General features: G+C 37.5%; 1 protein-coding gene across 3 annotated transcripts in view; it reads left to right on the top strand.

The window, feature by feature from the left end:
* The window catches only part of osbpl3b (oxysterol binding protein-like 3b), a 96,147-nt gene extending 71,470 nt beyond the window's left edge, over positions 1-24,677 (top strand). For all 3 annotated transcript variants that reach the window (XM_048152095.1, XM_048152097.1, XM_048152096.1), the window contains 11 exons: positions 3,527-3,664; positions 4,403-4,496; positions 6,067-6,311; positions 8,376-8,513; positions 10,720-10,783; positions 10,881-10,959; positions 16,913-17,057; positions 18,232-18,376; positions 18,584-18,710; positions 23,379-23,501; positions 23,679-24,677. In XM_048152095.1, the coding sequence (XP_048008052.1) occupies positions 3,527-3,664; positions 4,403-4,496; positions 6,067-6,311; positions 8,376-8,513; positions 10,720-10,783; positions 10,881-10,959; positions 16,913-17,057; positions 18,232-18,376; positions 18,584-18,710; positions 23,379-23,501; positions 23,679-23,775 (1,395 nt within the window). In that variant the 3' untranslated portion in view covers positions 23,776-24,677. The remainder of the gene's footprint in view (positions 1-3,526; positions 3,665-4,402; positions 4,497-6,066; positions 6,312-8,375; positions 8,514-10,719; positions 10,784-10,880; positions 10,960-16,912; positions 17,058-18,231; positions 18,377-18,583; positions 18,711-23,378; positions 23,502-23,678) is intronic.
* Positions 24,678-24,891: the final 214 nt, after the last annotated feature.

Below are 24,891 nucleotides of genomic sequence, written 5' to 3'. Positions count from 1 at the left end.
AAATTGCTTGCTAATTGTTTATTTTACTTAATTATGTTTACTTGGTCTTGTGCTGATATTCTCTATTATTTAGCATTTTTGTTTTCTTTAATCTTCTGTTGGGAACTTGTATCCTGTTTGTTTCGTATTTCAGCTAATGAGTTGAATCGCATGAAAGCTGCAGGAAATATCCAGGACAAATCTTTCCTCAAAATGAAAAGGAACAAATAAGAAATGTTGTATTTTTAAAGAAAATTAAGCCTATTTTAAGGCCAATAATATTTATCCATAGTGATTTTTTGGCATTTTCATGACAATTAGGCATATTTAACAGATCTCTGTAAAAAATCTTATTCTCATAACTGACATGTAGAAATCTCATTTACCTTACTCTAATGTGAAAATGTGAAAGTATAAAGTACATTTGTATAATTCTAAGTCTAATATTTGATATTGTGAATGTAACCCTTCTAATGTATTCAAAAACTACCGACACCTTTTGCATTTCTGGTTTAGTTTTGACACGGAGGAATGTGAGCTTATAAAACAAAACTAAAACAATATTTTATCTGAGAAGTAACTTAATTAGTGAATGCACAAACATTTCTAAGCATTGACTGTTATTATTACCATGTTATTACTATATCCACTTTGGACTGTCGTTCATTTGATATTGTTTATTTTACCAACAAAAAAAAAAGTCCTAAAAGTGTATGAAATATGGGAAAGAGGCTTAATATATTTTACAAAAATATTTGAGACAAATCTGGGCTGGATTTCCTGAATCCTTGTTAACTCTACGTCGTTCTTAAATTATTCCTTCAAGCTGTACCTTAACGTTAATACGTATATATCTTAGTCAAGTATACCTTCTGTATGTCATTCGCTCGTAAGGTTGGTCTGGACCACTTTTAGCTATACCTTATCACTGTTGACAATCTATACGAATATAATTCCGAAGTTGTAATACACACAATTTTCAATTAGTATAATGGCAAAGAATAAAATGCAAAGATTTTCATGCAAAGAATAAAATTGTCATTACACTGATGGTTGTTAACTTTTTAATTATATTATCCAAAGGTATATCAGCTGGCAATCCATTAAAGGAGTCTGTTTAAAGAGAATGATTGTGGTGGGGAGTTTTGTCGAACTATGGCAGCGATACAGCGAATAGTTGTGCTAAATCAAAGACGGCGCCTTCGACCCCCAAAACATTTTAACCCTTTGACTTGTACGATCACACCGGTGTGATTAGAACGTTCAATGCGTCACTGCTAAATTCAGTTGTGCTTTGGCACTGAGACAGACACGCTCAGCGCTTGTCATATATCACTATTCAGTGTTTTCAACCACACCAGGTTTATTTTAGGTTTCATACATTTAAATAGACATTTGACAAACAGACATTTACAGTTTGTTAAATTAAAATTCCATACACTGATGTCTATGGAAGCTGCAATAATAATCCTTTTATAATTTGACAAAATGTTTTATTCATATCAGATACACTTTGTGTATGAAACAATAAAGGTTACTTTATTCTTCTCCCAGTTCACCGGCCACTTATTTTTATGTATTTCGGGGAAAATTTTGTAAATCCAACAAAATTTACTTAAACATATTTTATAATCGGAATATATATAATTCATGATATAGATTGTGAATATTTTCAATAAAAAAGGAAAAACTAAATAAACGCGATACCTACATATCTGTCAGCTGCATGACGCGTCTCTGAGGAATTCATACGTTATAAAATAATGTTCTAAAATAACAATCACCTTAAACTCATGCTGGGGGCTCAATATAGAATATAGAGGCCCCAGAATATAGATAAATTTCAATATAGATTTAGTTTGCAATTTGTATTATTTTCATAAGATAACATGAGTCCTGATACATGCAATTTCAACTTCTGAAGTGCTTCTTTTATAAAGACCACTGCTTTCTCACATAACACAGTGAAGCAGCCCGGCATAGAGTGAATTATCGATTCTCGAGCCATCGATATCAACCAATTCAGCACCGCCGCCATGGACAGCACCTGATAACATCGCACTTAAAGGGATAGTTCACCCAAAAATGAAAATTTGATGTTTATCTGCTTACCCCCAGAGCATCCAAGATGTAGGTGACTTTGTTTCTTCAGTAGAACACAAATGATGATTTTTAACTGCAACCGCTGCCGTCTGTCAGTGGTATAATGCAAGTCAGCGGGAACTTGGACTATAAGAGTAAATAAAACATGACAGACAAATCCAAATGAAACCCTGCGGCTCGTGACGATACATTGATGTCTTACGACACGAAACGATCGGTTTGTGCGAGAAACCGAACAGTATTTATATCATTTTTTTTACCTCTAATACACCACTATGTCCAACGGCATTCATCACTCGATTCGTACTCTGAAAGCGGCAGTGATGTCTCGCGCATATACTTCAATGAGTGCTAGACATCACTGCCGTTGTCAGAGTGTGCGATCAGACCTCACGAATCGAGTGATGAATGCCGTTGGACATAGTGGTGTATTAGAGGTAAAAAAAATGATATAAATACTGTTCGGTTTCTCGCACAAACCGATCGTTTCGTGTCGTAAGACATCAATGTATCGTCACGAGCCGCAGGGTTTCATTTGGATTTGTCTGTCATGTTTTATTTACTCTTATAGTCCAAGTTCCCGCTGACTTGCATTATACCACTGACAGACGGCAGCGGTTGGAGTTAAAAATCATCATTTGTGTTCTACTGAAGAAACAAAGTCACCTACATCTTGGATGCTCTGGGGGTAAGCAGATAAACATCAAATTTTCATTTTTGGGTGAACTATCCCTTTAAGAAGATATACCTTAAGCAACCTGATTAGGTATAGTTCAGGGAACACGCCTAGAAAAGGTATAACTTTAGTTAAGATATACCTTTAGAGTCTTCATAGCATGCTAAGATAAAACAAATCCAGCCCCGACTCATAAAAAAAGTCTCCCAGAAAGACTCATGTGTAAAGCCTCAGTTGAAACCTAGATTAAAATTGACCCAGAAGTGTTACAATGTATATTTTTAAATGATTATATCTATTTCAAAAAAATCATATGTATTTTGATATTCTTAATCCATTTCCAAAGTTAAGCTCCCATACTAAAAATAGATTTTTTTTTAGAATTTTTAATGTACTTATTCCTGGTCAAAACTGAACTGAATGCAATAAGAGAGATAATTTATGCATATTTTATTGTTTTAAAAAACAAAAACAATATAAATGGACAGAATGATTCATTTCTATATTAGAGGATAGTGTGCCTAATTGTTGTGAAAATAATGAAAAATTATAAATAGAATGGTCACAAATATATAATATAATATAATATCATATCATATCATATAATACAAATCTTTTCATTTTTATATTAATATAATATTATGAATAATTTATAAAATTTATGAATATAATGTTTGATTTTAGGGACAAATATGATCCACATTTTGCTTTTTGAGATTCACCCATTTGGCTCTATGTGACGTAAAGCCATGATTTCTCTTCAAACAGAAGCAAGACTCCGCTGATGGTTCCCGCCCCCTTGTCCACCAGGAGTCCAATGAGAGCAGAGCTTCCATTACAGAGTCTCTTTCGGAGTTCTTTGATGCACAGGAAGTGCTGCTGTCAGCTAGCTCTTCAGAAAATGAGGTGAGGATGAAGTCCCCTCTTTTCACCTGTCCAACAAATGTGCTGCTATAAGTATCATCACAGTTGGGCACTATGACCAAAATGAGTCATACACTGAAAGTGTCCCAGTATAACACAGTTTGGCTATAGTAGGTTATAGTATAGTTTCAGGTTTTTTTAAATCGCTTGACAGACTGATACATTTTGCCTAGCTCTACCAAAGCATCAAATATTTCATTTACTGCACTTCCTCAAGAGGCCAGCTGCCTCTGCTCTCCCCTTCACCTAAGGCATACATTGAACTAAACACCCTATTAGGAGACAGAGGAAGGGACTAATTATATTAAACATGTAATAAGTGCTACGGATGACATTCCACAGCTAGAGGAACCAGCCATCCCTGCTTTCTCTCTAACTTAATTTCTGACTCACATTGAGGCCGACCTGCTCAAGCGTCTCCTGTAGCAGAAGTAATATGAAAATTGAGATAATTGCTTCTCTCTAAAAATACCTTATGAAGAATTTGGCTTCTTTGACAATTAGAACCCTGAAAAACTTCCTTCATCTGCTCCATTTGAGTGATGGACACACAAACACACTAAAGTCTTCATTGTTACGATAATGTGGTTTATTAGAGGGTGCAGAGAGATCCATTTGTTAATGTGTTTCAGTTGCTAGATAATTAATAGACAGCCTTTGATTCATTTATACTGTTAGAGAGCCAAACACCTGTAATGATGATGTGTGGTTTCCCGCTAGCCTTCGGAAGATGACTCATATATCAGTGACATCAGTGACAACGTGTCCATGGATAACTTCAGCAACGAAGCAGAGAATGAGAGACTCAATACAGGTGGGTAATGTTCCCTCTAAGTTGCACGCGTACGTGATCATGATCATGATGTCGCACCCACGCAGAAAACATAAAATGCTGCGCAGAAGGCAGATGCAAAATGTGTGGGGAAAGCCATTTTGATTGTATTCTAGTGAATGAGAAATCATTGCAATGTTCGGGTCAAACGCTATAGAGTAATAAAAGCTGCCGTTTTAGAACTGGTGAAAGCGGTTTACTGGTTTCATAGAAAGAATGGACAGTTCCTGTTGTATGAATGATGTTCTAAAGAGCTCAATAGGGGAACGCAAAGACATGAGAAAAAAGTCATCATGTTTTAAAGAAGAGTGACTTGATCAGATGCGGAAATAACAGATGATTTGCACAACATAGTATTTACAATTTCACACCCACCACAGGTGTAAACTCAAAATACCTCAATTTAAACAGGTTTTGTGTAAGTTTCAGGGATGTTAAGATGACTATAAAATGTTTATTAAAGGGTTAGTTCACCCAAAAATGAAAATTCTGTCATTAATTACTCACCCTCATGTCATTCCACACCCGTTTTTTGATAAAATCCGATGGCTCAGTGAGGCCTGCATTGACAGCAAGATAATTAACACTTTCAAATGCCCAGAAAGCTACTAAAAATGTATTTAAAACAGTTCATGTGACTACAGTGGTTCAACCTTAATGTGACAAGAATACTTTTTGTGCACCAAAAACACAAAATAACGACTTTATTCAACAATATCTATTGATGGGCGATTTCAAAACACTGCTTCATGAAGCTTTGAAGCTTTATGAATCTTTTGTTTCGAATCAGTGGTTCGGAGCTTGTATCAAACTGACAAAATCATGTGATTTCAGTAAACGAGGCTTTGTTACATCATAAGTGTTTTGAAAATTTCAATGGTTCACATGAGTTTCACCATGACTTCCTGTTCCACAGAAGTATAAATATGAGGAAACACTAAGGCCAAATGATGGACTAAAACCAAAGAATATACTTCTGATGTGCAACAAAAGATTGTTGAGCTTCAGCTGTAAGAAAATAGCTAAAGCTTTGAAAATCCCCATTTATACCATCAAGGCAATAATTAAGAAGTTCCAATCAACTAAAGATGTTACAAATCTGCCTGTAATATAATATAATATATATATATAATATATATAATATAATATAATATAATATAATATAATATAATATAATATACATTCTCAGGTAACCTAAAATTGTGCTTCATATTTAGTAACTTCTGAATTAACTGCTTATATTCAGAAATATGAAAAAGGAAAAAGGTTTTGCTTAACAATAAATAAAAATTAGTGGGTGCATTGGTTGGTATGCCACATTTTTCCTCAAGTCATTGATATTTTGCTATCATTCCAGTGTTATACATGAAATACAAACTGCATTTCATACATTTGACAGCTGTTTTATAGCTGTGTGAGGGATTTGGTATGCTCAGAAAGACCACTGACAAGCAATTTTAGCATGCCAGAACAGAAAATCCCAGAGACACAATTGCTGTAGATCAATCTTAGATGCATTTCCTGAACCACAAATGTTTTTTTGTTTTTTTAGGTTGCATAGAGAACGGTGGTTCTCAAGAACAGCGGCGGTCTTGTCTTCCCTCCCCAAGTCCCAATACCAGCAACATCAGCCTGTGGAACATCCTGAAGAACAACATCGGGAAGGACCTGTCTAAAGTAGCCATGCCTGTTCAACTCAATGAGCCGCTCAACACACTGCAGAGGCTGTGTGAGGAACTGGAGTACAGCGAACTGCTGGACAAGGCCGCACAAACACAGGACCCATTTGAACGCATGGTAGGCAGAGGTCACATGCTTAATTGCACAAACCTATTTGCATATGAAAAGTATTTGGAATTTAAAAACATGCATGGACTTAAGTCTACGTTAATATTTTTAGCAAATCACAATTATTTTGCACATTAAAATAAAAGAAATACTGCCATCCAAATGCTTTCTGGTGCAAATGTGAATTTTCAGGAGATATTCTGACTTTTGTGAATGCAAAGTGTTCTGGTTTTGCTTTATGTTCACATTTGCATATCCTTACAAAGTTAAAGGGTTAGTTCACACAAAAATGAAATTTCTGCCATTAAGTACTCACCCTCATGTCGTTCCACACCTGTAAGACCTTTGTTCATCTTCAGAACACAAATTAAGACATTTTTGATGAAATCTTAGAGCTCTCTGACTCCATAGTCAATGATTTAATTACCACTTTCAAGGCCCAGAAAGGTAATAAAGACATTGTTAAAATAGTCCACGTGACTACAGTGGTTCAAAGAGCATCAAATACTACACTTTAGATTTTCTTATCCCAGACATTGTTAAAGATTTAATTCCTGCCGCCAAGATGCTCCTCTATCGGTCACAGATCATGGTTCATCAAGTGAAACTTAAATCTGTCACAGGGGTGGTTGGATTTATTCACGCACATTAAAAATATTTATTAAAAGCTTCTTTCTTTTCACATTTTTATTTACAGGATTAACATAATAGGCTGTATATTAACCTACTGGGAGAGAACCGGTACATCTATGTAAAATCAGATATTAAGCGCATCCATATCTCGTTTCATAACACCTCTGCGAAGATTCGACTGTAAGATTGGTAGTCGAATCAGGCTCCTCATATCGAAGCATCGAATCGTCGACTATTCAGGGTCAGCCCTAATATATATATATATATATATATATATATATATATATATATATATATATATATATATAGTAAATTTTATTGTTTACTATTAATATTGTAATATTCACACACTTCCATAGTCTGACTTATGATGTCACAATGCATGAGAATTTATTAGCCTGATGTGATTGTTTAGAGTGATAAAAAATGTCTGATCCAGGCTAATCATCATGGGATCCATTATTGCTCATCATGAGACCATGATTATTGTTCAGAAATCATTCTACCCGCTTGGAAATATGCTTTAGTCAGCTTCACTCTACTGTATCCAATGACACTCAATGAGCGCCCATCATCGTTCTGTCTTAGTCTCTGGAGGAAGACAGCAATCCTTTCTCTCAATTTAAATAATAGCTTCATCTTTTGAATTTCCAATGCACTAATGTCTTGGTAGCTTAGTGTCTTGTAGCTTTTAGGTATGATGTAGTTTAATCACAAGAGACAAAGAATTTTAAATCAATATGAAATCAAAATTGACCGGTTTACTCTAGTTGTGCATGATTCATCATTGCACATTATTTAATTGGGGGGGAAAAAAAAAAAACTGGTCTTCAGTTGGAAAAAAATAAATTACTTTGCCTCTGAAATGACTTTCCTTTTTGGCTGATGTCTCATAGGCCACATTTTCCCTCAGGTGATTGGCTAAAAAATGTTTCTGGTACTGAATGAAAATGAGGGTGTATTAGATATCCGTATCACAGTAATTTAATGCCAGTTCACATTAATATAACAAAGGTTACAGCAATAAAATAAAGACAGGTTTGAAGAAGAAGCGTTACCATTGGGATACTTTGAAATGCTCTAGAGAGGGTAAACTTGATTTTCAGCATTCACATCCCTGTCAAAAAGCCTCCCAGGTGCTTCCAGTGTTCCAGAAGAGGGATTCATCCTCCACAATGAAATGCAAAGTCACATTCAGGTCTAAAAAAACACACTTTTCGTGATCTAATCATTTCCCAATGGATAAAAACAGGTCCAGCCTAGATCTTTTTATTGGTTGAATATTTTGTTTCACACCAGATTATGTAAATAAAATACCATTTCACATGCCGGACAGATCAGAAACAGTGTCATTTCAATAAAGTCTTAATAAAGAGTGTGAAGAAATGGGCAACATATATCAGCGCATAACTAACCAAGAGTGCACTGATCTGTTTGTAGGTGTACATCGCTACATTTGCCGTGTCTGGCTATGCTTCCAGTTACTACAGAGCAGGAGGAAAACCCTTTAATCCAGTGTTGGGCGAAACCTACGAGTGTGATCGTCCAGACAAAGGCTTTCGCTTTGTTGCCGAGCAGGTAGGATGCTCTACGTAAGCTGTGTTTTTGTATGGCATGTGAATATAGCTATGTTTCCATCCACCTACTTTTAAGCGAATTTTGTGTTATTGCATAAAAAAATGCTGATTGGAAATGCCAAAATGCTCATAAATTCCAAAAATGTGTATAATTTTTTTCAGATAAGAAGACATGCGCATAAACTACAAACCCGATTCCAAAAAAGTTGGGACACTGTACAAATTGTGAATAAAAAAGGAATGCAATAATTTACAAATCTCATAAACTTATATTTTGTTCACAATAGAATATAGATAACATATCAAATGTTGAAAGTGAGACATTTTGAAATGTCATGCCAAATATTGGCTCATTTTGGATTTCATAAGAGCTACACATTCCAAAAAAGTTGGGACAGGTAGCAATAAGAGGCCGGAAAAGTTAAATGTACATATAAGGAACAGCTGCAGGACCAATTTGCAACTTATTAGTTCAATTGGCAACATGATTGGGTATAAAAAGAGCTTCTCAGAGTGGCAGTGTCTCTCAGAAGTCAAGATGGGCAGAGGATCACCAATTCCGTGGAGCAATAGTGGAGCAATATCAAAAGGAGTTTCTCAGAGAAAAATTGCAAAGAGTTTGAAGTTATCATCATCTACAGAGCATAATATCATCCAAAGATTCAGAGAATCTGGAACAATCTCTGTGCGTAAGGCTCTAGGCCGGAAAACCATACTGGATGCCCGTGATCTTCGGGCCCTTAGACAGCACTGCATCACATACAGGAATGCTACTGTAATGGAAATCACAACATGGGCTCAGGAATACTTCCAGAAAACACTGTCGGTGAACACAATCCACCGTGCCATTCGCCGGCTAAAACTCTATAGCTCAAAAAAGAAGCCATATCTAAACATGATCCAGAAGCGCAGGCGTTTTCTCTGGGCCAAGGCTCATTTAAAATGGGCTGTGGCAAAGTGGAAAACTGTTCTGTGGTCAGACGAATCAAAATTTGAAGTTCTTTTTGGAAAACTGGGACGCCATGTCATCCGGACTAAAGAGGACAAGGCCAACCCAAGTTGTTATCAGCGCTCAGTTCAGAAGCCTGCATCTCTGATGGTATGGGGTTGCACGAGTGCGTGTGGCATGGGCAGCTTACACATCTGGAAAGGCACCATCAATGCTGAAAGGTATATCCAAGTTCTAGAACAACATATGCTCCCATCCAGACGTCGTCTCTTTCAGGGAAGAACTTGCATTTTCCAACATGACAATGCCAGACCACATACTGCATCAATTACAACATCATGGCTGCATAGAAGAAGGATCCGGGTACTGAAATGGCCAGCCTGCAGTCCAGATCTTTCACCCATAGAAAACATTTGGCGCATCATAAAGAGGAAGATGCGAAAAAGGAGACCTAAGACAGTTGAGCAACTAGAAGCCTGTATTAGACAAGAACGGGACAACATTCCTATTCCTTAACTTGAACAACTTGTCTCCTCAGTCCCCAGACGTTTGCAGACTGTTATAAAAAGAAGAGGGGATGCCACACAGTGGTAAACATGGCCTTGTCCCAACTTTTTTGAGATGTGTTGATGCCATTAAATTTAAAATCAACTTATTTTTCCCTTAAAATGATACATTTTCTCAGTTTAAACATTTGATATGTCATCTATGTTGTATTCTGAATAAAATATTGAAATTTGAAACTTCCACATCATTGCATTCTGTTTTTATTCACAATTTGTACAGTGTCCCAACTTTTTTGGAACCGGGTTTGTATAATAGAAACACAACAAAAATCTCACGTGACTTTTGACTAAACAGAGAATGTGAGTGCAAACTGGACTAACCAGGGGACCAATTTCATTGCACAGCATCTCAAATGTTGCTTTGATCATTCTGAAATGCCTGAGCCAAAATCTGTCATCAACATGTTTGGGTATAATAACCTTTCAAAACCGTCTCACTCGATTGTGTTCCCAAACACCAGGCATCTGCCTCTGAACGCAAGATAACATGACAGTGCTTATTGCGTTTCATCTGCATGCTCTGAGGCGCAAGTAGTTTATGAAAAAAGAGCCACAATGGCTTCCCTGATTGCAACAGCTTCCGTTTTTATTCCAGACATTTTTTGCCAATTTTCTAGGAACATATGGGATGGAAACGGTGCTTTATTTGCAAATGTTTAATGCAATATTACAATTTTGTTTTCATCCTCCAGGTCAGCCATCACCCCCCCATATCAGCATGTCATGCTGACTCTAAAAACTTCATCTTTTGGCAAGGTAACACCACAGTAATAATGCAGGCTTATTGTGTCAGTACAAATTAGCTGATGTCTGCAGAAGTGAAGCTAATCGTGTTATATGTGACTGATTTCAGATGTGAGGTGGAGGAATAAGTTCTGGGGAAAGTCCATGGAGATTGTACCTGTAGGAAGTACTCATGTGGTTCTCCCTGGGTAAGTGCTTCTGTTTATTTCACATGCTATCCGGTCTGCTGTTTTTGTATGACTTAATATAATGTAAATGATGTCTCTTACTGAAATATGTAGAGGAAAACCCATGAATGATTTATGTTTTTTTTTTTAAATCCTTGACATATTTTGGACAGTGGGGGGCGCCGTTTTGTTTAGGTGTACAGTGTATTCTCCTCTTCTTATCGCTAGGAAAGCAGTGAAGACTTGCATCGCTTTTCTTGTTGCCCTTTGACTGAAAATTACAATCAAAAGCCGCACAATGTTGCATCGAATATTATAATTCAAGTTGTGTTGTGGTAAAAATAGCAACAGGGTAGCGCCAGTAGCTCACCGAATGCAACCATTTGACATCATCGACATAGAATAAACAAAACGGCGCCCCCCATTGTCCAAAATATGGATAGGATATTTATATAGGATAATAGGATTTTTTTAAATAATGTAAATCTTTCATGGGTTTTCTATTGCATATTTCAGTAAGAGACATCATTTGCTTTATATTAAACCATACAAGTCTTAATACCTGGGGTTCCCTTTAAATGCTTATCCTTAATCCTTATCCACTAAATCACAAAAGTCATGGGCTCTTTGAATATTGTTGTGGACAACGTGGGACCTTGGAGACAAAAAGGTTGAAAACCACAGGTCTATTGCACACTTGAGAGAAGCAAGCATGTATTATTAATACATTGAAAGTCTGTTTATACATTAAGGGCAGGGCTGTACATACATGATGATGCAGTAAAACAAGTGTTGAATGTAAATGTAATAAGGTTTGTTGTGGCCTAATGGTTAGAGAGTCGGACTTGTAACCCGAAGGTCATGGGTTCGAGTCTCGGTACTGGCAGGAAATGTAGTTGGGAGTGGTTTCTTCCACTCTCATTACCCAAAACTGGAGCTTGAGCAAGGCACCTAACCCCCAATCTCTCCCCGGGCACCGCAGCAAAAAATGGCTGCCCACGGTGGGTGTGTGTTCATGGTGGATGTGTGTGTTCAGTACTCACTGCTGTGTCTGTACTATTGGATGGGTGAAACGCAGAGCACAAAGTCCAAAGTATTTTTGTGTTATTCCTCACCTACAGGCATATTAATAGAAAACAATCTCACACTATAGCTAAAGTTCAGCTTGCTCAGTCAGCCTAGTTCTGGTTCTCCAAACTCCCAATAGATTGTTCTCCATAACTGCATCCTCATGGATGAGACATGCAGATGACTACATAGTTCAAAGATTAGTCAACTCTTCAACAATTCTGAGACTGTAAGGTCTGTTTCAAATGTTTAACATTCTTTTAGTTGTCAAAATAAATTAATTGCAACAGTTCCATAGCCTATACCTAAATTGAACTCAGTACAAAGGAAAAATTGTGTTCTCTTTTGAATCCCCGTGTACAAGAATGTGAATATGACAAAGGCAGAAGCCAGTGTTCTGACAATTTGTACTACCCTTTCAGATTTTGCTACCTCTTATTGAAACAAGTAGGTTGCACAATTCAACAGCGAAAAATGAAATGGATGGATGAAATGTCAGGACACATGTAGCACATATGCCAGAATGTAAAATTTGTTATTTTATGCATTTAAATGTAATGTAATTCATAATTTGGATTGTATTTTACCAAATAACACAAAATTGGCGCCTATTTGCTAGTACAAATGCACAGTGCTCGCATTTATTGTGCATTAAATTACAGATAAAAAATTATATATCATTTGTGCCTTAAATTGTGATCTCACATAGCAGTAGGCTCTATTTTAATCCTTACATTTGAGATGTGACGCATATAACAAATACGTATATGCAGGGGTTAAATTGGGATTTGTTATGTGGGGGGGCTCTGTGGTTTCAGGGATGCATGTGTATGTGAAGACAAACTAAAATATAACAAGTTGAGAGAGCCCTCTGCTATGAACACTAAAATGCAGATCAAAATCATTCTATAGATGCTGGTAGTGTGCAAGGCTACATCTGATGACAATAAAATCTTTCTGTAGGCCTGTGCCTTCTCCTATGTGTCAGTATCAAATATAAGAGTGATGCTACCATTAAAGGAGAGACTATAAATACAAAATACAGTGCTCGACATTAATAGGATTTTTTTGTGTGTTGTAAATATAATTTATTCTGAAAAAAACAATATTCTCATCAGTGTTTTATCAGCAGTGACATATTTAAATCTGCATATTTATGTTATTTACCCTGGGGGTATTTTATTAACCTTTATAAAGGGCATGAGTCATTTATTCAAATGATTCATTCAAAAGGCTGAATCAAGAATGAAGCAGTTGTTTATGACTGGGCCATTAAATCTTCACTCAACCGATTCGTTCAAAACGCTGAATCATTCGAAACGGCTGAGCGTAGCTGTGAGATGCGCTGGTTCTGCCTTGTTTGGAACTATTTTCGCTGCTACAATAGAACAAAAAACAGGCAATATTGCACCTAAAACATAAGTAATTAATATTAACTACTTGTTTATTGAACTGTTGTATGAAATTAGTGTCAATTTCAATCATGGTGATATTCAGGAATTCAGCACTTTCGGTCGTGTGATGCTTAACTTTATCATGTCTTAAATAGCTATAAAAACCCCACATATTGAATTTTTATTGCTACATAATAACTGAGTTTCTTTGTGTGAGTAGAGCTAATTTGTTTTGAATTCTCCTCAATAGGTTACATGCGCCTCAACAGCGCAATAGGCTATCGCCGCCAATATATATATTACTTTCACATCAAAAAATCCACTTGTCCCGGATAAGCGTATGTCGAGCCCTGTTAAGCCTATGTGCCGGGGCTCAGCCCCGGACGGCCCCAGCCCAATTTAACCCCGCATATATGCATGCACAGTTTTGACACTGATTTAATTGCCTCCATATTTAATCATGTTGTAATAACTCTTTCACAATCTTGTATATCTACTGTTCACCATTCACTGTTGATCTACTGAAGCGCCCTCAGCACCTGTACCTTTTCCTCGCTCGTTTGACTTGTGCCTAGAACTGAGGCAAAGTTGGCGTGCGCACCTAAAAAGTCTCCCGTTTATTGTAGTTGTAAATAGGCGGTTGTATGTCTAAATAAACACAATTTGTGTCAAGAAAAAAGAGAAACAGCAATTGTGAGCGAGGTGGCCAAGCTAAGCCCTTAGCCCCCTAGCTCCAACCCTGCAACTATAATGATAACAACACAGAGAAACGCTATCGTCGGAATAATTGAGAGCCAATAAAAACATTGACAGCCAATCAGAATCCATCCTTCTTTAAAGAGCTTGAGCATTTAAAGTTCTAGATGACATAACTACAGTGTTCGCTTAGAATAAACAGAAAGATAACGTCTGTTGGTGTGGACAATAATATAGTTATCGTTATAGTTATCATTCTTGGTGTGAACGGGCCTTTAGTGTTGCTTTGAAACTTTTGACTAAAGTAGACCATAGAGGTAAGAATAGATTGTAGGTAATTGGTGTCTTGAATGATGGAACTGTCCAAATTATAGCAGCAGCTGTGGTTGATGTTGTCAGTGTCCTTATTCTCCCTAAGCAATGGAGCAGTTATCTTTCCTGGAAACAGCAGACTGGGGCAGTGAGGTGTTGAAGTTGTCAGTGACAACAGCAGCCAGTTACTCAGCAGCACACATTGTGATGACATATGATGACGGACTGTTTGTGATGAGTGGGTTGCGTTGCTTTCACTGTTCTACAGGTTTTACAGATCCTCCAATTCTATGAATGGAGCTCAGTTTTCTCCGCCTAACTCAGCTCATAATGTAAAAGTTAGAAATGGTAGTGAAGAGTTATAGTTTTGGTGATTTACTATGGTATGTTTTGGAAATTTCTTTCTCTGGCATACTTCATTCTGATTGGTCGATCATGGCATTCTGTGTTGTAATATTTTTGAGCAATGACTTCTAAACTGTAAAGTTGACATTTGAAAACAGTTGTGCTGCTTATTTTTATTTTTTTTACGGAAAACGTGATACTTTTTTCAGGATTCTTTGATGAATAGAAAGTACAAAACAACAGCATTTATTTGAAATAGAAATCTTTGTTACATTATAAATATCTTTAGTGTCATTTTTGATCAATTTAATGCATCCTTTCTGAATAAAAATTTTATTTATTCATTATTTTATATATATATATATATATATATATATATATATATATATACATATATACACAGTGGGTACGGAAAGTATTCAGCCCCCCTTAAATTTTTCACTCTTTGTTATATTGCAGCCATTTGCTAAAATCATTTAAGTTCATTTTTTTTCCTCATTAATGTACACACAGCACCCCATATTGACAGAAAAACACAGAATTGTTGACATTTTTGCAGATTTATTAAAAAAGAAAAATTGAAATATCACATGGTCCTAAGTATTCAGACCCTTTGCTGTGACACTCATATATTTAACTCAGGTGCTGTCCATTTCTTCTGATCATCCTTGAGATGGTTCTACACCTTCATTTGAGTCCAGCTGTGTTTGATTATACTGATTGGACTTGATTAGGAAAGCCACACACCTGTCTATATAAGACCTTACAGCTCACAGTGCATGTCAGAGCAAATGAGAATCATGAGGTCAAAGGAACTGCTTGAAGAGCTCAGAGACAGAATTGTGGCAAGGCACAGATCTGGCCACGGTTACAAAAACATTTCTGCTGCACTAAAGGTTCCTAAGAGCACAGTGGCCTCCATAATCCTTAAATGGAAGACGTCTGGGATGACCAGAACCTTTCCTAGAGCTGGCCGTCCGGCCAAACTGAGCTATCGGGGGAGAAGAGCCTTGGTGAGAGAGGTAAAGAAGAACCCAAAGATCACTGTGGCTGAGCTCCAGAGATGCAGTCGGGAGATGGGAGAAAGTTGTAGAAAGTCAACCATCACTGCAGCCCTCCACAAGTCGGGGCTTTATGGCAGAGTGGCCCGACGGAAGCCTCTCCTCAGTGCAGGACACATGAAAGCCCGCATGGAGTCTGCCAAGATGGTGAGAAATAAGATTCTCTGGTCTGATGAGACCAAGATAGAACTTTTTGGCCTTAATTCTAAGCGGTATGTGTGGAGAAAACCAGGCACTGCTCATCACCTGTCCAATACAGTCCCAACAGTGAAGCATGGTGGTGGCAGCATCATGCTGTGGGGGTGTTTTTCAGCTGCAGGGACAGGAAGACTGGTTGCAATCGAGGGAAAGATGAATGCAGCCAAGTAAAGGGATATCCTGGATGAAAACCTTCTCCAGAGTGCTCAGGACCTCAGACTGAGCCGAAGGTTTACCTTCCAACAAGACAATGACCCAAAGCACACAGCTAAAATAACGAAGGAGTGGCTTCACAACAACTCTGTGACTGTTCTTGAATGGCCCAGCCAGAGCCCTGACTTAAACCCAATTGAGCATCTCTGGAGAGACCTAAAAATGGCTGTCCACCAACGTTTACCATCCAACCTGACAGAACTGGAGAGGATCTGCAAGGAGGAATGGCAGAGGATCCCCAAATCCAGGTGTGAAAAACTTGTTGCATCTTTCCCAAAAAGATGGCTGTATTAGATCAAATGGGTGCTTCTACTAAATACTGAGCAAAGGGTCTGAATACTTAGGACCATGTGATATTTCAGTTTTTCTTTTTTAATAAATCTGCAAAAATGTCAACAATTCTGTGTTTTTCTGTCAATATGGGGTGCTGTGTGTACATTAATGAGGAAAAAAATGAACTTAAATGATTTTAGCAAATGGCTCCAATATAACAAAGAGTGAAAAATTTAGGGGGGTCTGAATACTTTCCGTACCCACTGTATATATATATATATATATATATATATATATATATATATAATCCATTATTTGACTATTATACACTATTAGTTAACTAACACTAATGACTAACCAGGCATATTATAAATTTACAGTAGACACACACTCACAGTTTACTCTCACCTGCAGCTTTGGGGATCATTATGAGTGGAATAAGGTGACATCATGTATCCACAACATTCTGAGTGGGCAGCGCTGGATCGAGCACTACGGCGAAATTTCCATCAAAAACTCCAACAGTGAGAAATGCCAGTGTAAAGTCACCTTCATCAAGGTCAGCTACCTCTATATCCCATCCATTCTGAAATGCTTTTTTTCTTATATTTTAAGGTTTCTTCACATTGCATTATATGGAATCTTGTTTCTGTCACTAGATAAAATAAAATAAGGTAACTGCAACTTTGCAATTCTGACTTTTTTTCTTGCAATTCTGACTTTTTTTTCGCAAACTCTGAATATATATACAATATATAATATCTTAACTTGGGAAAAAGTCATAATTGCGAGATTTAAACTTGCAATTGCAAGAAAAAAGTCAGAATTGCAAGTTGTAATTGCAAGTTATCTTGCAGTTCGGACTTTATAACTCGCAATTGCAAGTTTATCTCTCTCAATTGTAAGAAAAAAGTCAGAATTGTGAGATATACGTGCAATACTGACTTTTTTCATGCAATTGTGAGTGTATATATCCCAATTCTGACGCAATTCAAAGTTTATAACTCGAAATTCTGACTTTTTTTCTCAGAATTCTGAGTTTAAATAATCTCACAATTGCGAGACATAAAGTCGGAACTGCGATTAAAAAAAACCAAAAAACTTTGAGATATAAAATTGCAATTGCAAGAGCTTCCATAGCATTGGGCCAGTTGATATTCTGATTCAACACTGCCTTGCCTGACAAACTTATAAGACATAAAATGTCGGTCACACCTTCCTGGCCTTTTAGAGAGCACCACATTCTTTAGCATGTAATGAGGGATCTGTGTGGCACAGTTTAGATAACTGAACTCAGACACTGAGGTCTTCAAAGACTTCCAGCAGACTTCAAGGACAATGGGTCAGGCTTTGCTGAGGGGTGAAGGAAAGACAGAAAAGATCAATTAGGGCAAAGGAGAGCAAGATCAAACAAGAAACAGGACAGAATGAGATTCTGCAAAAGTCAGATAATTATTCATGGTTCATCCCCTATGAGATTAGTTAGGTTCACTGACTGACTCAAGTATGACATCTACTGGTGATCTCCTTCATCTGACCTGATTGCTGCAGTTACTGTTAAATGTCACTGTTCTTTATAATGCCACATTAGTGATGCCTTAATGGTGAATTGATTCTGTATTTTCCCTCATTTGTTCAGTATCAGTATACCTAACCCAGGTGGTCTCATTTAAATATGTACACACTTCTTTGTTCAGAGGTGACCTGATGAAACATGTCTATGTCCTTTGCAGGCGAAGTACTGGAACTCCAGCATGAATGAGGTGGAGGGAGCTGTCACAGACCACAAAGGAAAAGTCATCCATAAGCTGTTTGGGAAATGGCACGAGGGAATGTACTGCGGCAGCCCACCCTCTGCTACCTGCATCTGGAGGACGAGTAAGAAACAACACACACACACACACACACGCAGTCTGCCCTCTTTTTTAGATGTGCCATAATTTTCTGGTGTATGCTATCTGATGTATTTCACAGACGATACAGTTATTTGTGTTTAGTAGTTATTTATTCATTTGCTTAATATTTCAGAATGTATTTAAATGAAAACTATTTATCATCAGCTTTCATCTGTATGTTTGTGTACAGATCCCATGCCTTCTGATTATGAGCAGTACTATGGATTCACCAAGTTTGCTATGGAGCTCAATGAGCTCGACCCTCTTACCAAACCACATCTTCCACCCACGGACACCAGACTACGACTTGACCAGAGGTAAATACTTACATCCATATTGTTGAGCTTCCAATGAAAGGTTATACACTGAACAAAATTATAAACGCAACACTTTTGTTTTTGCCCACATTTTTCATGAGCTGAGCTCAAAGATCTAAGACTTTTTCTATGTACACAAAAGGAATATTTCTCTCAAATATTGTTCTAAATCTGTGTTGGTGAGCACTTCTCCTTTGCCGAGATAATCCATCCACCTCACAGGTGTGTCATATCAAGATGCTGATTAGACAGCTTGATTATTGCACAGGTGTGCTTTAGGCTGGCCACAATAAAAGGCCACTCTAAAATGTGCAGTTTTATCACTCAGCACAATGCCACAGATGTCACAAATTTTGAGGGAGTGTGCAATTGGCATGCTGACTGCAGGAATGTCCACCAGAGCTGTTGCCCGTGAATTGAATGTTCATTTCTCTACCATAAGCCGTCTCCAAAGGCGTTTCAGAGAATTTGGCAGTACATCCAACCGGCCTCACAACCGCAGACCACATGTAACCACACCATCCCAGGACTTCCACATCCAGCATCTTCACCTCCAAGATTGTCTGAGACCAGCCACCCGGACAGCTGCTGCAACAAACGGTTTGCATAACCAAAGAATTTCTGCACAAACTGCCAGAAACCGTCTCAGGGAAGCTCATCTGCATGCTCATCGTCTGTCCTAATCTGGGTCTCGACCTGAGTGCAGTTCGTCATCGTAACCGACTTGAGTGGGAAGATATTCACATTTGATGGCGTCTGGCACTTTGGAGAGGTGTTCTCTTCACGGATGAATCCCGGTTTTCACTGTACAGGGCAGATAGCAGACAGCGTGTATGGCGTCGTGTGGGTGAGCGGTTTCGCTGATGTCAACGTTGTGGATCGAGTGGCACATGGTGGCGGTGGGGTTATGGTATGGGCAGGTGTATGTTATGGACAACGAACACAGGTGCATTTTATTGATGGCATTTTGAATGCGCAGAGATATCATGATGAGATCCTGAGGCCTATTGATGTGCCATTCATCCACGACCATCACCTCATGTTGCAGCATGATAATGTACGGCCCCATGTTGCAAGGATCTGTACACAATTCCTGAAAGCTGAAAACATCCCAGTTCTTGCATGGCCAGCATACTCACCGGACATGTCACCCATTGAGCATGTTTGGGATGCTCTGGATCGGCGTATACGACAGCGTGTTCCAGTTCCTGCCAATATCCAGCAACTTCACGCAGCCATTGAAGAGGAGTGGACCAACATTCCACAGGCCACAATCAACAACCTGATCAACTCTATGTGAAGGAGATGTGTTGCACTGCGTGAGGCAAATGGTGGTCACACCAGATACTGACTGGTTTTTGGACCATTAATTTAGCATTATTTATATGCCATTATAGCATTTATTACTAGTTTTATTAATTCCGTTTCGTGTTTTTATCTGTTCTGGTTCACTGCTCTGAGACTTGATGAGTGATCCAAGTGCAGCATTTATTTAAATTAGGACAATCCATAAGAGTAGTCAAAAACAGGAAAATGGCCAAATACACACAATAATCAAATTAATAAAATAGGAAACAGGTGGAGAACATGAACACTAGAACAGGGAAGAAGAATACAGGTGCTCAGAAATGCGGTGGTAACACTAACAAAACTATGCAATGAAAGCGAAGAAGAACACAGCTTAAGGCAGGAACACACCAAGCTGATGGTCGGCCGTCGGGCAGTTTTTCTTCGTCGGCCGACTAAGTTTTCTCAGTGTGTTCCGCACCGTTGGCTGAAGTTGATCCTCGTCTGCTTTTTTTCGGCCGATTCGAAATGTTGAATCGGCGTCGGAGCTCGTCGGTCCGTCGGGCCATCTGATCATTCTGATTGGCTGTTCAGCTACTGCCGAAATCTTTGAATCCCTTGGAATCCCTACCGAAATCCGAAATCCCTTGCAATCCCTACTGGTTCGGAAAGGCATTTCATCTCACGCAGGCGCAGAACGGATGTTTAGCGTCGGTTTGGTGTGTCAGGGCAACTTTGGACACAGACGCTGCCGACGTGAGCCAACCCTGCAGTCTGCTTTCGTCGCCACTAGTTCGTCGGCGTCGGCTTGGTGTGTTCTGGGGGGTATTGCACAAAAGCAAGATAAGGGATTAAGCTGGGATTTTCCAGTTATCCTGGCTGAATTTAGCCCTGACTCGGTTGCATGAAGGGAGGCTAAATTAATCTACATTAAGTTACTATGGAGATTTACACTTTGCAGCTAGCCTGCTCCGGAGCAGGCTAACTGTCAGGCTAAGCTGAGCTCCTCTAACACTGACCAATAGGAACGCAATGATATTACAACTGACTCTCTCACATACAATTATTTGACTTTATTAACATATATATATATATATATATATATATATATATATATATATATATATATATAGTGTGTGTGTGTGTATATTATGTGTATATTATTATGTGTGTATATTTTATATATATATATATAATACACACATTTACTAAATTGTGCTAAATAAAAATATATATTGGTGTAAGTTTAAGACATTTTTATTATTTTAATATTTTATTAAAAGTAAGTATGATGAGAAACAAAACATTTAAAGAGAAGTAATTTCTTAAAAATTAAGTGTTATATAGCCCACTAAATCATTCTCAGACTTAATGCTGACAACAATGGAAGCACTTGGGAGAGAACTGTCAGGAGACTTATTTCTTAGCACAGAAGAATACAAGAGGATTACCAAATCATTGTTTTAAGTGTGAAAATATAGCAAAAGTAACACAGAAATTCAAAATCAATAAACCTGTGACAAGGCCCCTGAAACAATCAGGCCTTCATTTGTAAGCTTTCATTAAGTGATGAGTGATTTTTTGCTAGACAAAGAGCAGGAGAAATACCAAGTGAGTGTTTCAGAGCCAGCAAAAGCTATGAAAAGAGTGACAGAGTAAGATGCAGCCTGCAGAAGTGGCATGCATGGTTGTTGTCCACACTGAAAATACCCACTGTAGTCAAAGCACAATAAAGTCAGCTAGCCTTTTCCAAGGCCCATATTTAATCTATACTCTGGTCTCATATATATATATATATATATATATATATATATATATATATATATATATATATATATATATATATATATATATGGAATTCAGGTTGATTAGGACACTTTTTGCTATTGAAATGACTGGGAAAATGTGTCCTAATCAACCTGAATATATATATATATATATATATATATATATATATATATATATATATATATATAGGTTTTCCTTTCTTACTGGCTAAATGTTTTGTGCCCAATATTTAATTAGATTGTTTTAAAATATATGAATACATTTCTCTCTGGTTTTGTTTGGCAGTAGTACTCTTTATGGTTATTAGAAGAGCAGAAATTAAAATCACAAAATTAAAAATTAAAATTAATATGCACAGACTAAATTTTAATTGGGAAGATGAATCTAAACTCAGTAATTGTCCCAAAGTATATTGATTTACCCCATTACAATAGTCCATTTACAGTTACTATCATAAAAATACACTACAAACTGTAGGTTTGAAAGTGTACATAAGGCACATTTAATGTCCAACATCAAATATTTTAGCGAAATGTATATTTTAGAATTATTGCGCTTCTATTGCGTCCCGTCTGTTTAGCGCGCATGCGCGCAGCAGCGCTCGTTCACTGTGAAGTTTAGCCTCAAAATGGAAATATTTGCATTACTTTCTAACATTTACAGATGGAGAATAAACTTGTGAAAAGTAAGTTATGCACTAAGGAAAACACCATGTCTCAAACGCATAAAATAGCACAAAATGTATGCCGTTTCCTATGGTGGATCGATTTGATCCATGATCGACCTCTAGGGCTGCTTAAGAAAAGCGTGCACACGAAATTATCTTGACTAGGTGAATCTGGATCGAATTAGCGGGACTGCGTGAACTTCAATTACGTTTTATGAAACCGTTTTAGCCCAAACTCATTTGTTAGGTTAATTCAAGTCAGGTTTTGGAGTTTAATCCTCGCTTTTCTTAGCATCTTTTATGAAACAGCCCTCGGGCCTTTAAACTGACAAACACAACCAACTAACGATCCACAGGTGGGAGAAATACCAGGAGAGCAAAGGAGTCAGGAGTGCCCTCTGGTGGATATCATGGGCACTCCAGCTGGCAGATGTAACATTGTCATTTTTATTATATTATTATTATTATTTTCAGTTTTAGTCATTTTAGTAATTAGCACTTTATAACTTAATCTTATTTTATTTCAGACAGTTTAAATAGCTTTACTAAACAATAACATCACTGCAGTAGATGATACCAGTGCCAGGGAAATTCTCAATACTCAATTTCAATATCTCAGCAGAACCTGAAATGCCAATATTAAAATTGATATACCATGAATATTAAGCTATGATCAAATTAATATTCATGAGCTAAGTTATTAACATTGGAAGGTTTAAAATTGTGCAACTCGCATACTTGTTTGACAATTTTGCACAAAATTACCATTAATTTTGACATCCACAGGGGGAGTTATTCAGAAATAAATGTATCACATCCAGGACCAGACATAACCATTAGGGCCACCAGACGCTAACATCATTGCATCCGTCGGGTTATGCAAGAACAAATGAATTTCATATGAGACTGTTTGTGTGTGCACGCAGGTTATTGGAGGAAGGGAATGTTGAATCAGCAGAGGTGCAGAAGCAGAGGATCGAACAGCTGCAGCGAGAGAGACGCAGAGTCCTGGAGGAGAACCACATAACACACCAACCTCGATTCTTCCAGTATGAACTAACTATCCTGCTTTACCAATCTTTAAAAAAAAGGACCTATTATACATTTTCAGCTTTCTTTAGTGTGTAATGTTGCTTTGTGAGCATGAAAAGGGTCTGCAAAGCTACAAAGTCCATTCCAAAGGTCCAAATCCAAGTTACAACTATTTTCTGCTTTATCACCAACAGGAAGTCCAAAGATGACACCTGGGTGAGCAACAACACTTACTGGGACTTAAGGAAAGAACCTGGATTCACTAACCTTGACTGTCCAGTCCTCTGGTAACTCAGAGGAAGCCAACATACATCTTTGCTCACCGTTGCCTGCTCTGACCAACATTACAGATTCAAAAGACAACAAAAACCTTTCAAAGTGAGGTAGAGACTGATAAAGCTGTGAGATACTGATGGCCGCAGAATTACAATCTGATCTTTTCAAATCATTTCTTAATATTCATTATTTAATGTCCCAGCAGTTCACTTGCCTTAATATGCTTGCATTATGTATAGTTTCATTTATGCAAATGGATCCCTTGGAAGTATGAGAAATATGCAATCTTGGCCCAGTTCATATTTTTTGTTTTGTTGATGTGCACAATACGTAGCACAAGAAACCAAGAGAAAAACTGTTGGATTGTGGTCTCTTGTGGCTAAATGTAGTACTGCAGATGACCGCAGCCCAAAACATTGTTTTGTTTTTTAAAAAAAAAAAAAGATATATAGTATGTTGTCAGAACAAAACTGCGTCGTCTACCTCTTAAAATGAAATTGTCGAGAAATTTATGATGTTTATTAGACTATGAATATATGATACATACATATAATGCCTTATATAACATTATATACATTTACTTTGCTAGAACTTTTAATCAAAACCAATGTATCGTTACAAAGTATTGTAATTTTTCGACCGCCTTTTATTCTGAGACTCTTGAATGAACAAACTGTTTAAGGTTCTCAAAAATATTTATATTCATCTTAACTTATTCACAAGACTGACAGATGGCTCAACAGTACCATCACAGCGTGAGCCTCGCAGTGTTTTAAAGCTTCTTCCACACAGTTTGACCTGTAACCTGTGTTCATTTCACTACGCACTACGACAAAAAATGTTGGGGGACTGGGTTACTTGCGTGTTGATCGCTGCAGTGTTTCCTCTGTCCTTCAATAAAGTCTCATTTAAAAGATTGTTCTTTGTTGGTTTTATTTCATATTGAGACAATGAGTGCATTTGCTGGGCTTTATTTGGCTGAGGCAATGAACCTGGGTAATGTAAGTTTCAGATTGTGTGATCTGGGATTTTTTCTGTCACAGCTACTGCTATGAATCAGTTTGCATGCAAATGTCATCTTTGAGCTGTTTGTGTAGACCTTTTTAATGGCTTTTATAGTGTTTGACGTAA

The sequence above is a fragment of the Megalobrama amblycephala genome, linkage group LG13 (assembly GCF_018812025.1).
Source record: "Megalobrama amblycephala isolate DHTTF-2021 linkage group LG13, ASM1881202v1, whole genome shotgun sequence".
In the NCBI taxonomy this organism is placed as follows: domain Eukaryota; kingdom Metazoa; phylum Chordata; class Actinopteri; order Cypriniformes; family Xenocyprididae; genus Megalobrama; species Megalobrama amblycephala.
The sequence above is the reverse complement of the archived record's forward strand: the minus strand, read 5'-3'. Positions and strand labels throughout refer to the sequence as shown.